Below are 14,868 nucleotides of genomic sequence, written 5' to 3'. Positions count from 1 at the left end.
AGTGCTACCTCTGTTTACCAGCCGTCAGGACTTGGATATTTAAAGGAGTATAAGTATACTCCACATGTGCTTGTTTTGATTAGGTACATATGTTTAGTCTTATCAAAGCAGGTTTATGGATTGATGTCTGTCTGGCCATTTGTTTGTTCATCAGATATCAACATTGAAGCTAATGTTTATACTGAGGTAATTTACGCAGACCCTATTTCCTGTAGAGTCACATGGCTTGATAAATGTCCAACTAGGAGTACTACAGCCATCTGTGAAAACTAGGACACTGTAACCTATAATTTATGATTCATTGTTATGTACATGCCTTTGCATTAATTTTATTTTTTCTAGTTTAGGTCTAGCATTAGTTGAGGTTTTCTTGCACTGCTTTTTTAATTCATTTAACTTTTATTATTATATGCTCATTTTATTCCCCGTTAACCTTACACTGTCAGAATCATTCAGTACTCCCCAATACTGAACGCGCGCGACAATACACATATAGCATTCATGTGAATAAAGGAACTACTTTCTATTGTAAACAAACAATGACACAGACACAAGCACTTTTGATTTGTAAACTAATCATATACACTCGCATAAGAGGCTCTTTACATTGTGGTTATTTAAATTTGTTTCTGAATAACTAAAACATGTTTCGTAGACTGGAAGAAAAAAAAACTGTTTTGGCACGTTCCGCGTTGATACAATGTTACGGATTTAGGCTAGCTACATTATATAACAGACGAGTGATCATGTCCTTACAAATAACATACAACTGACAAGGAATATACTGTATTCTTTATCTGATGATAAAAGTGGCAAAATAAAATATACTTACAGTTTTACATCCTGAATTTCCTCAAAATGTTTTTTCTTAATTCTGTAAATCTGAATTACATGAGCCATGTCATAGGTTTTCAATCTGGATTATACATTTTGAAAGTGTGCTGTAATTTCTATGATAAGTGCAATTGCATCCTCCTTACTGCACTCAAAATGAAATACACATTAAATTCCATAGCATCTTTTTGAAAATTGCAATTGAAAGACTTCATATTTTCCCACGTTATGATTTCAAACATTCAATGACAGAAACAGAAACACATTTGCAGATGTAAATACGCTTCTTCCGCGCCACTTCAATCCGATGTATTTCATGTATAATTTGCACAGATGAATCCAGTCCAAAATCACAAACTTTCATTGAATTGAAACAAAATACCAAAATATATTCACACCAGATCAAATGGAAAAGTTGTTGCAATGCTCATTCATTCACAATATGACTGCAAATTTCAATTTTAACTAGACACACAATTTTCTTTCGAAAGTTATGTCGACCGCGCGACAAAGTTCAAATTTATCTGGGCGGAGCTATGTGCGCATCAATAATGATGTAATTTTGTAATGTCAAATCTTCGCTTGTGTATTTAGTTTGGAATACAGCATTCATTCATTTACGTTGTTTCTTGTAGTGTATTTTGTTTATATAATTAAACCTTAGGTAGAATAAAAAAATGAGCATATAATAAAAAGGTTACTGCATTTGTATGGGAAAATATGAACTCGTTTTGTCAGAAGGATATACTGCACTCACAAGTTCGTGCAGTATTCATTCCGAAAATTCGTTCATATTTTCCCATACAAATGCAGTAACCTATAATACTGATGCTTCAGAAGTAATATTGCACTCTTCAGTAAAAACTTGGTTATGATGACCTATTTTTCCCATGACAGTGATCTGAATCATTGATTGGTCATATAACTTGGTATGTAGATGCGTCATAAAAAACACTACACTCTTCAATTAGAACTAAGTCACTGATCTTTATTTGCAGTTCCTGTTATCTGCATTAATCTCACTTTCTTTGACACTGTAACTTGGTGTATAAATACTTCATGAGAAATACTATACTTTTCAGTTAGAACTCAATTACTGTGTGCTTTATTTGACACTCATGTGATCAGCATTAACTTGGTATTAATTTCATTTCTAAGAGACTTTTGAAGAAGAGCTACACTCATTAACATCTGTCTGTAGAAACTATAGGACCCCTTCCCCAATCCATGAACAATGATCAACCTGTGGAAACTAAAGGACCCTTTCACCAATTTGTTAAATATGATTATTTTGTGAAAAGTATAGGACTCCTTCTGAAATTCACAATTCTTTGGAAAGTATTGGACCCCTTCCCCAACCCATTAACAATGATTATTCTGTGGAAACTAAAGGACTACCTTCTGAATCCATTAACAATGATTATCCTGTGGAAACTATAGGACCTCTTCCCCAATCCTTAAACAGTGATTTTTTTGGTGAAAGTATACTACCCATTCCCCAATCCATGATTCGGTGGAAACTGTAGGACCCCTTCCCCAATCCCAGCTTCTTCAAAAAGTAAAGGATCCCTTTTCTAATACATAAATTTAAATATTCATGAAAATGTAATTTTCATAAAAACCATTAAAAATGTATTCCCACGGTATTTGAAAATGAGTCCCTGGCTGGACATAAGAGGTGCCTGGTTAAAGAGGTGACCATTATGGAAGGCTGCACTGTATACATACCATATTATTTGTTATATAGGCCTCTGGTGTCATTGAGTTATTGTTGGCCTCTATACTGTTAGGCCTGTTAAATATAATGTACAGTTCACATGAATTTTCCATTCTCCATACATCACAAAGGGAGTAGTGAGCATGGAGCAGATAATACAAAAATTCCCCTTCTATTTTGATACCTTGTGATGTCATGGAGTCTGGGTATTTGATTGTGGAAAATCACCACAGAGCAATGTCTGTGAGTCACAAGGACATTCTCTAAGCACTAGAAAATGGGTAATTTGCCTGCCTAAATCTGCCTTAGTGACTGGATAGTTCTTCTTCCCCCCCCACCCCATTGGAGAGCAATTCAAACAACACTTAGCAAAACAAGTGTTATCGAGATCACAAGAGCTGAAGTCATACAGTCATAGATCACAAGAGCTGAAGTCATACAGTCATAGATCACAAGAGCTGAAGTCATACAGTCAAAGATCACAAGAGCTGAAGTCATACAGTCATAGCTCACAAGAGCTGGAGCCATATAGTCATAGATCACAAGAGCTGAAGTCAAACGGTCATAGATCACAAGAGCTGAAGCTATACAGTCATATATCACAAGAGCTGAAGTCATACAGTCAAAGATCACAAGAGCTGAAGCCATAGTCATAGATCACAGGAGTTGAAGTCATACAGTCAAAGATCACAAGAGCTGAAGTCATACAGTCATAGATCACAAGAGTGGAAGTCATAAAGTCATAGATCACAAGAGCTGAAGTTGTAGTCAAAGATCACAAGAGCTGAAGTCATACAGTCATAGATCACAAAAGTTGAAGTCATACAGTCATAGATAATAAGAGCAGAGGTGTATGCCACATCTAGTATGGACTCCACACCTGAACAATCAGAACTTTTTAAATTGTTGGAAATCACAGCACTTGTGAGTCCCTCTACAGTAGAATGTGAACAGGGGTTCGTTATTATGAACCATATCACCATTTTAAGGGACAGTCCATATAATTTATTTGGGAGGAGTTGGGTGAGACATAAAAATTGTAAACAAATAAGATCTCATTGGGCAAGTGTTTGTTTTGTTAGGGTTAAGTTGTTTTTTAACGCCATAGATGTGGGTCTGAGTCTGGATACAAATTTATTTGACCACTGAAATAGTGAAAGAGAAAAAAGAAAGAGTAAGAATGCTGCTGACTGCCAACAGTATGCAAATCTGTACTCTTTATAACAGTAGGTATGTAGGTATCTTCTGCCAAAAGCCATTTATTATCTTTGAGTCAGCCATAACTTCTGTGTCAGTTGTGTCTACATCTTGTATGTCTTTCAGCTTCAGAAACTAGCCCTAGAGACAGGAGATGAGTCGATCATCATTTCCACAAATGTGAAAAAGGGAACATATAATCACTATGGGTCCATCATGGGGAAAGAGTTTTTGGAAAAGGATGACCCACTCTTGCCATCCATCTGTACCAGTTTCTTCAAATTCTGCACAGGTAAGGTTCCACTCCACAGTTTAATCATTTGCAGAGGGTTTAAGTTTATATCCCAAATTGTCCTCACTGGTAATCTTAGCCACCTAAAAAAGATCTTGTATGCTTTAGGTATTGTTAAAAAAACTTTTAATTGCCTTTACTTTGGTGTGTCATTAATAGGTATAATTTAGGTTGGAGAATATATAGTTTGGCCTTGTTTTAGATATGCATCTCTAAAAAGCTTGTATCTCTCGGTTATTTTTACTTCATAAGCAAATTTAAAAAAAGAACATGTGAGATTTTTGTATATATACTACGTTATAATTCATTTATTGCACTTACAACATCTTGTATTATCTACTGAAGCAAACTTTTCCCTATTTTAATAACTGCTATAATTAGTGTACTTCAGACTATTAGGTTCATTTCTTAAGCACATGAAAGCAACTTTTTCAAGCAGCTGTTTGTTTTAGACAGTATTTTGTTTCCCTAATGCTACGTATAAAGAGATTTTAATGTTAGTGCATAATAATAATAAGAATAAGAATGTGGATTTACTATAGTGCCTAATCTTTAGAAGCTCTAAGTGCTTTACAGTATATGATAATACATAAAAAAATGTATGACAACAAGATTACAAAAAACAAACAATGAAATTACAAAACAAAAACATGTTTTCAAGAATTAAGAAGGTAAATATTATTGAATCTTCAGGTCTGTTCTTATGATCAAATTGAAACTAGCATGAAGGTATTCGGACATTATTACCATTGCTTGTTTTTAATATAAACAACTTCACCTTAAATCTGTCCCTCTTTCAAAGGTACTTAATAACTGACAAGTGGAGTGCATTGGAAGAGTACTCAAATAATAAAAATACCATGCATTCATTTTTAGCTCTACTGGTCATAGACCAGAATAGCTGATGGAATGGTATGTCATTTGTCAACCATCCATTGGGATAAGTTGATCATCACTGCTTTTCCAAAATTACACAGAATATTGTCTTGAAACTTTCCACACATGTTTATCCATGGTCTAGTTGGTCCCAAATAAAATATGCGCCAGTTGAACATACAATCGGGCCACCACTTCAGCCATCTTGAAAATTTAGGTTTTGCTAGTCATATCAACTTGGGAGTTTTCATCAAAAGATTTATTAAGATATCAAGCTTTTCCTAAATGAAAATGGTGCCACTTAAGAAATCCAATATGGTTGCCACAGCAGACATATTGAAAGTATCATCACTACTCCAATTGAGTCGCATCAACATTTTGTTTTTGCCAGAAGATTTTTATGATGTCTGGTTGGTTATAAATGAAAATGAGGCCAATATTGTGTACAGTATGGACACCACTGTGGCCATCTTGAAAATCCTATTACTACTGTTCGTGAATGGAGGTTCACATCAACTTTCACTAAAAAAATTTATGATGTCTAGTTGGCCCTAAATGAAAATGATGCATATATGTTTAAAACATGGCCTCCATAATGACCCTCTTGAAAATATTACTGATACTCCACCTAAGCAAACTAATATTTCATAGAATTTTCACTAGAGACTTCCTTAATGTCAAGCTTGATCTAAATGAAAAGGGTGCCGCTTGCATGTCCAATATGGCCACACCAGCACTCATTTTAAAAATCTTATTGCCGCTTCTCCTGAATGGATGGTCATATCAATGTTGGGTTTATTCTAAATGATTTTTTATGATGTCTACAGTACAAGCATGATCATGGATTACAGATGTCCACTTGATCCGGTGGACATGGACACACCGGAAGAGTCTTAAGTGTCCACTGCGAATAGTGGATGTCCACTGTGTATGGTGGATTCTACCTATATATGGTGGATTCCCCCTAAGATAAGTGGACATCCACTCAATCTAGTGAAACTCAGTCATGGATTTTACTTCAGCCTTAGTGGGTTTTCTGTCACCCCTCACTGATGTTTGAAAAATTTCTTTACACTGTATTCAAGGCTGATCTCTGTCAGTGATTGTTCTTGCCATAAAGAGTGATTTTCATGAGAAAAATATACTTTGTCACCTTTTGGGTCAATCTGTAGTCAAACACCTGCAGAGGAGTGATGTTTGTACATGGAAGTCAGATGCTAGGCTTGTAAACAATATTTAGTCAGGAAGGATTTGAACTTTGATGTTATTTTTAGTACAGATGTTTCAAAAGAAACATTAACTTCCGAATGAAAGTATTTTGTGTAGAAAAAATAAATTTTGAACTTGCAGTATGGACTGAGAAACACAGTGAGATTAAGTTGTGATATTTTTGTGTAAAAGTGATTTCTAGTGATATATGAAACAAACCACACATCTTTATTTTCTCCATTAATCATCACATACAGTGAATGTAATATGCCTATCATGGCATCATATAGCTGTGGCATGCTTATAAAAGGTCTGTTACACTACATGCTTTCTTTTTTGAAAGATGCATCTTTCTTTGTAATAAAATATGATTTATTATATGCTAACATAAGAAAGGGGAGATTATGCAGAGTAGCTCTGAATTGTTAGTAGAAGTAACACTTATCACAAACTCGGAAACAGACATTGATCATTAGAGACTATGCATTTATTTTGTTGCAATAATCTTATGGAATTTGTCTACTGAAAAAAATTTATATAAACTTTTGGTACTGCTTTTCATTCAGAGTTAGTAAATAAGTAATTGCTTAGCAATTCATACTTTATTTTAAAAGAATTCATAAAATTAATTTGGTTTTTGACTGACTATTAGTGTGTTTTTCATATTTTCTTATTATTCTAGTTTTTTAGACCAATGTGGTCATTATTAACATATATGAATTTAAAACTTATGACATTTTAATAAATTGAAAGTCGATAAAGCTAGCATTGCTGCAATATTCAAACTGAACTCAGTGACAACATTTTTGATAACCTTAGAATTAATATTAAAGGTTCACAATAAACAGGAACTAATGAAGATTTATATCCTTTGAAGCCCAAACCTCATCCACCTTCAGGTCTGAATTGATAAAGTAGTTCTATAAAGCCATTAAAATAAGGAGCCACATATTAAAAGCAATCAGTGCAATTAGAGATAAATTTTTATAGCCTTGGCAAACACATGGCTTGACATATTTGGGCAACATACAAGACATGATATGATGGATTTTATAGTCTTGGCAAACACATGGCTTGACATCTTTGGGCAACGTACAAGACATTTTTGATAGATTTGATGTGTTCAGTAGAAGTTCAACAAGGAAAACAAAATTATATGAACATGAAGAACTTCCAGTTATATTAAAGCTAAAATAAACAGAGGTAGTTTACTATACAGTAAATACAGTTGTATCTACCACAGATACCCAGTTTACAACTAAGTTTAAATAATAAATGGCATTTCATTCGAACTGCAAAAGATGATGATGACGAAAAGTTGGATGTCCTGAAGTTATTAGTTCCTATTGTATTATGGAGAAGTGGAAATAAATTCCCCCATTTCCACTTACTACTGGATCTGCATTTTTTTCTGTGCTGTGTACATATTTATCTACAGGCATTTAACCTTGCATTTTTATTTCTTTTAGTTCAGCTTTAGAGTCTAAAGTTTCTTCATGTGACTCTAAGCTTAGTTTTGGTTGTCAATGATTCAGTACCCTTTGTGGCAACTGTAGCCATAATTTTAATAATTTCACATTGTTGGCCTAACTGCTAAACCCAGTATAAATATGCATTTGGTCTGTGTTCTTTGACAACAGACAGTTTTAGTTATATTTACATCAACTTCTTAGAAAGGACAATCATATCACATTGTAATAGGTATGTGATTAAACTGATGAACAATAGTTGCTTGTTATTTGGGAACAGTTTCACATTGTGTTTTATGGATTGAAAATATATACTGTACCAAAGAAATCGTATATGCATCAACTGAAAATAACACACATACATGTTTATCTCCTAATTTGAGTGATATGCTTTTTGATCAATCACCTGTTTGTGTGGCATTTAAAACTTGCTAAATGATCAAATAAGCAATCCTAATTTTTAAGCTGTTGGTGATAGAATGCAGCATCTCATGCTTTGTAGAGTTTGTATAAATGCAATAGGTCTATGTTAAACATTAACACATCTTGTTCCTGAGAAAAGTGTCACATGGATATTATATTTGGGTCACAAGTACTAAACCTAGAAATGGAGAAGCAGAGGTTTTATTTTGGATAGAAATGTGTATATTTGATTGTGTTGGAATATGTGAAACAAACAATTTAAATGTGACAGTGAGAATTAAAAATGAATCACAGCAACTTTTACTTTTAAAAAATCTAAATAGGGGAATGAAACCCTCTAATGTATATGTTATTTCCTTTAGTTTGTTTATAAGCAGCATCTTTCTCATGCTCACACTTTAAAATTACTATCCTTAAGTATGTTATACCACATTATTCTCAGGTTTATTTGCTCAGAAGACTTTGTGTCATTTTGCACAATACACATAATGTGAATGTGTTTTAGTCAGTAAGTCTTTGGATATTAAACAGCATTATATTTTTAAAAAAGCATTAATAGCAACATACATGCCAACCATTATGCTTTTGGCATAATCATTACACTTTTTTTCCACAAATTACGCATTACGTGTAACTGTATTGGGATTACGCAATTTTTATATATTCCCCTCAAAAATAATTAATAATTTGTTTTCTCATTTTCATTAACATCCCATTAATCCCACAGACCGTATTCTTGAAAAGACGGCTTCTATGTAACTACGACATAAGAGTACGCTTGTCCGAAGACTCGCATGCAGTTTCCTAACAGTATTATGTTCTATTTATAGCAGTTGCCCTACTTCGAGAAACATGCTGATTTATACTTTCAACTTTTGACCTTGGTTTCTATTTATAGCAGCTATATGGCTTAGTTAGGAGAGAACAGACTGGTTTTCTGACTTTTAATCTTTGTTCTGATTCAGAACAGAACCAGTCTGTAGGTATTTGGTGCTAACAGTCGTCAGATTTATTTTAGTCGATGAGTGTTTCAGCAAAAATATTTTCAAATAATTTCACAGATTGATTAGGGAAAGACAAAAAACTGATTCAGACATGAATACATGAATTACACAATACATCGTTCAATTCTAGTGATCTTCAGGCACCTTGCATGGTTGCATGGAAAGGATTTTAATATTGGTCATGGTGGTAGAACAAGAAACATTGAATCAGCTCGTTCACTAACTCCAGTACTGAGGTAACTTCTTGTTATACAGCAGAATTAAATTGTGGACACGAATTTTATCAATGCAGATGCGTTATCTGCCAAGTTCGTAATAAAACACGGACAACCTCTAGCAGTAGAAAACTACATTCAATTTGGTCCTTTGCTCAAATCAATGTTTCCTGATTAAAAATTGCAGAAAATAGGCATGTGCAAGATCAAAATCACCTAATATTTTTGGGTGTTTAGCAGAAGATACTTCACTGAAAATTTCAGAAACCATGAAAATTGGGCCATTTAGTATTGCAACAGACAGGAGTAGTGATTGTGATAAAAAGTTGTACCCAGTCTTTGTAAGAGACTTTGACAATGTAAAGGGCAAAGTCAGAGTGCTCTTCTTTCATTACTACAATTAACAGTAGATTCCACTGGATATTTTTTAAAACTTTATTTGCTTGATAATACTTTGTATAAACTTAAGTTGGCATAGGTGTATGGGGTTTTAAGCTGATACTGCATCAGTGATGACTGGAATTCATAAAGGAGTTGCATTCTATATTTTGAAAAATGTCTCCATCATTGTATATATCAGGTTGTCTCTGTCATATGATGCACCATGTTGCAGGAAAAGCTGCTGATAAAGTAGAAGAACTCCTGAAGTATCAAGTTGGCACTCCACTCTACCTGACAATGTACTTCATATACAGATAGAGTTGATTTTTTCATCTATTTCCCAGCTATAAGACCCAGTAACTGTAAGATATAAATTTCCTCTTCTTTGTCAGGTTATGAAAGGAATATTGGTTCTTTATAATTCCAGAGGGATAAATAAATAATTTTTTACTCATATGGTCATTGAATTTTTATCATGTTATATGTGGATTACTCTTTTTCAGCATGGATTACTCTTTTTGTCCACTTGGATTACACTTTTTCCTTGCCAGGGGTTGGCATGTATGTAGCAATATGCACTGTCTCCTGTAGCTTATCCAACAGGTCAGTTACACATGGTGTAATATCAGTTATACATGGTGTAATGTCAGTTACACATGGTGTAATGGATATCCACTATTACTTAATAACTGTGAGTTTCTAATTGGGGCAATAAAACTAATTCCATCCAATATGACTCTTGACATGGACACTCGTGATTAGCATTGTATCTGATTTGTGATGGAAATAGCATGGACTGATTAAATTTCACCATGGAAACAAGGAATCCATAATCCACAATATGTGTACTGTAGTTGGTCCTAAATGAACATGATGATGCTCAGACATCCAGTATGGCCTTCACAGTTGCCATCTTGAAAATCTTGTTATCACTCATTCTAACTGGAAAGTTGTATTAACATGCAGTTTTCACTGAAAGACTTGTGATGTCAATTTAGTCATAAATGAAAATGGTGTTGATGCATTCCTGCAATATGGCCACTAGATTGGCTGTCTTGGAAATTTTGTTATGACTTCGGAAGACTTTGTATAATGTCTTGTTGGTTTTAATTGTGTACTATTGGTCCTAATAGAAAATTGTGCCAATCTGACATTGAAAGCAGTGAATTTGAAAATCTTGTTATTGCTGTAGAATAACAGATATTGTTTGAACACCTCAGCAGTTTAAATGAAGAAATGGTATTGTCTTTAATTCTTGGAAATTCTTTTTGGTCATTAGAATGTCAGTCCCTTCAAGGGACTCTTGTATGTAAAGCAATATCTATGGCTGTATACAAAATGACACTTTTACAAGTACAGTCAACTCATGTTAGAATAACAATATCTATGGTTGTGTACAAAATGACACTTTTACAAGTACAGTCAGCTCATGTTAGAATAACACTATCAGTGGTTGTGTACAATATGACACTTTTACAAGTACAGTCAACTCATGTAGAATAACAATATCTATGGTTGTGTACAATATGACACTTTTACAAGTACAGTCAACTCATGTAGAATAACACTACTTACACAGGAAGTAACTGTCTTGTAAATGTAAAAACATTTTTCAGGAATCAGATCTAATATATGTTTTGTGATAGTTATGCAGTTGAGCAAAAACCACTACAAGTTTGATTATTGATTATTGTCCAGGAAATTTTTGTGGCACCCTTGAGGGACCAAACTTGACCCCCATGATGCACTAAGATTGTGATCCACATAGAGAAGGAAAGTGGAACTCCTCCAGGACTTCAGCTGAATATGTGGTTTTTTTAAGCCACACTTTATGATATAAATAAGTATATAAAACAAGGTTGTGGGCCAGATCCGTCCCACGAATCATAGGTTGCTTGTGTCTGACATAAAGGGACTCTAATCACCAAAGTATTTTAAAGTAAAGCATAATTATTTTTTTGCTGTCTACTCCTGAATCTTAATATCGTAGTTGAATTCTTTAAACCAACTTGGTGGTCCAAGACCCAAAGTGCTGTTTTCAGTTTTCTGGTCACTGGATGGGTAAACATAGTAGCTTAGCTGGTATACTAATAAAGTTATGGGTTTGATACCCATCCTCTCCAGTCTGGACCCTTTGCCTCATTGTGTCCTTGGGAAAGGTACTAAGCTTCTGTTTCCTCATCATAATTCAGCCAAGAATGTATTAAAAGTGTCATTAAAACCAAATAAAAATAAAACATACAAACCGTCATAGGACAACTATCATAATGTAGCATTACGATCTTTGTACATCTGTAATCATTTTTTTTTTCAGGACTGCAGAAAGATACATGTATCCCATTTTTGTCACATAACGTTGATGATCAGACAAAGGAAGCAACATCAAAGGAGGACTCCACTGATAGAGGTACATTTTTATCTCTTGTAAGATCGTGTATTGCCTTTAAAAGTGTACAGTCCTTCATTGTAAATTCTTTCAATTTACTGCAGTTTCACTTAGGATAGTGGTACGGTCAGAGAGCCCATTATTATTAATTAACTTTTGTTGTAATATTTCTGCTTGAATTATTTCATTTTAGATGTTGGCTAATGAAAACCATTTATAATGTGATTTCATGTATATTTGTTAGTTTTTGTGCTCTATTATATTTACCTATTCTTGTTAGAACATCCTTGAGTACAATGTACTCTCATTTATAATGTGGTTCATTATTATGGTTTTTATGAACAGCATGCTTACAAGGGGTACTGTATTTAGGCCCTTGTATCAATTACACAATTACCATTGTTAATTAAAAAAGCCATACTTGGAATATCCTCAGCTTGTTTTACCTTCATTATCTAGTGTAATCATGGCAACAAGCTGCTCTGATATTTTGGCAAGGTCATCTCACACATTGATGTTTCCAGTTAGTCAATTTTGTTGTCATATTTTAGCCGCTCTTGTAACATTTATAAGCAGTATAAAATGCAACTGCTTTGTTGCACACATGTGACCAGTTTAACAGTATAGCTACTGAGTAGGTTAAAGGTTTGGTATAGAATTAATACATTTGTACAGGAATTTGGATTCATAAAGTCCATATAGCAGTTTTTTATGCCTTAATGAAAATTTGAGTTCCATTATCTATGATAACAACAGCAACAACAAAAATAAACCACAATATCACATGGTTGCTTAGACTTATGTAGATGGAGGTAAAAAGAACAGGATGCCTGTTCCTTCATAGGCATGTGTAAAATTATATACTCAGTGATTCACTAAGTTTGTGGAGTACCAGCAAACTAGATCACGAATGCCAAGCAAAATAAAAAAAATTAACAAAGCCAATTTTCAGAGCCCCCCTCCATGCTAAGATAAAGTAATTTGTTTTTGATTTAGAACAATATATCATGATATTTTTAAGAATGATATCAAACATTGATGTATTTTAATTATATTGGCAGATCAAAGTCTTTGTTCTTTTTCAATTGTACTGAACGTATAAGTAAGGATATATGGTAACTAACAACTAAATAATCAATCAGCATATATTCCAACTCTTTAAAGACTCATTTTAGTTTCTGATATCCGAAGTGATAATGTGACATTTAATTTATATTTTGTGCTTGATCTTTTTTCTGTGATTGAGGGTAGCCATTTGCCCTACGTGACTAATGTCATGTAATGTTTGCATGATTTTATTCATGGTTATAAAGGGTAAGAAAGATGTTTATTAACATTTAAGTTCAAGGCCTGAACAAGTTTATGAATTTGATGGAATTTATCATATGAAATGATGCACCTCTTAGGCATTCTTTTGTGTCTTAGGTCAAGTGGAATTACCGGTAGTATATATAGAGGTTTTCTAAAAAAACGACTTCATCCCTATTTTAAGCCCAGTCATGGAAATCATTTATCCCTTTACCTAATGCAGGTACCTTTGGACACCTCTACTCCATTTGCATGGAAGCGCCTTTTGACATCTCTACTTTATTTGCATGGAAGCACATTTTGACGTCTGCTGTAAACATCAGCCATTTTAAGGCGGTCTTTGTAGGCTACCTTTGGGGGGAAAAAACTATTAGATACTACATTCATTTCTGCGAATGACAATTATATCAGATCACATGGTCACTGTTTATGCTCTGGTCGATATCTGCTATTTAAAGTAACTGGGTCATAATCTCCACTCTCCAAAATGGCAGTCACTGATTTCATTCAGTACTTACAACATTTTCACGATCAGAATCACAACTATGAAAGATTCAGTAACTTAGATAAAGGCTCTGATATTGATTTAGGCACCAATTAGTTTTTATAAATTATCAAATTCAGATGACTTAGTGATGTAGATGCAGACGAAAAATATGTAAATTTCGAGTATCAGAAATGGCAGCTACGGTTGGTCACATGGCCTCACTGACATGATGGTGAACGAGTTCTCTCAAGATTTTAATGCACATAAAAGTTCTTCCATGAAAAATAATTACCAAGCTATAACAATCGGACTTTACTATTAAATTTTTCCACATGTAATAGATGTGTACCAGAAATGTAAAATGGTAAAAATTGATGTTAAACGTAACATACACTACATTGCTTAACAGTTAACAGGCAGGCATATGCGTATGGAGTCGAATAGGTAAGAGTTGTTCTATTTATAGCACGCTGCACTTTGTAACTATCCTCTGTGAGGTAAAGAGTTATTTAAATTATTATTGGAATTACAAAGTACTTTTTGACGTTTTGGGCTGAAACACTACTTTGCAATTATTGTTAATTCAATCAAAAAAATTCTGGACTATATTATTGTAATACGTCAAGACTATTGGTACATAAATATATTCTGGACTGTTGGTACATCAGCAGAGATGTACCCAGTGCATACAATCATGTGATTTGCACAGAACTCATATGAACTTGTGCACCTGGAAACAGTGATACATGAGAACTTTTCCAAATTAGTTTCAAATCATGTATATGGAAATGTACTCTGCACATTATACAAATTTATTTGACCATTCACCCTTAAAGTGTTTGTTGCAATATAAACCAAGCCAGTAGAAAAATATTTTAGCACTTGTCGCAATGTGTCTTTTTTCATATCACATTTTGTTTCTTCAGCTTGACATGAATTGTTCTTAAACTGAATTAGTTTGGCAGATTGGGCCCTGTAACATGCATTCTGTCATAGTCTGAACCTTGCATCAAAGAAGATTTACAAATCTGCATTTATAATATGGGCTATCTCGAAGACCCAAAATAGCT

The 14,868-nt window shown here is 33.9% G+C and overlaps 1 protein-coding gene across 5 annotated transcripts in view; it reads left to right on the top strand.

The window, feature by feature from the left end:
• The window catches only part of LOC149770845 (uncharacterized), a 139,098-nt gene that overhangs the window by 114,410 nt on the left and 9,820 nt on the right, over positions 1-14,868 (top strand). For all 5 annotated transcript variants that reach the window (XM_089949047.1, XM_089949046.1, XM_089949045.1 and 2 more), the window contains 2 exons: positions 3,875-4,040; positions 11,932-12,024. In XM_089949047.1, coding sequence (XP_089805173.1) covers positions 3,875-4,040; positions 11,932-12,024 — 259 coding nt within the window. The remainder of the gene's footprint in view (positions 1-3,874; positions 4,041-11,931; positions 12,025-14,868) is intronic.

Source organism: Sinohyriopsis cumingii, unplaced genomic scaffold, assembly GCF_028554795.1.
Source record: "Sinohyriopsis cumingii isolate HCF-2022 unplaced genomic scaffold, ASM2855479v2 utg002260l, whole genome shotgun sequence".
Taxonomy (NCBI): Eukaryota; Metazoa; Mollusca; class Bivalvia; order Unionida; family Unionidae; genus Sinohyriopsis; species Sinohyriopsis cumingii.
The sequence above is the reverse complement of the archived record's forward strand: the minus strand, read 5'-3'. Positions and strand labels throughout refer to the sequence as shown.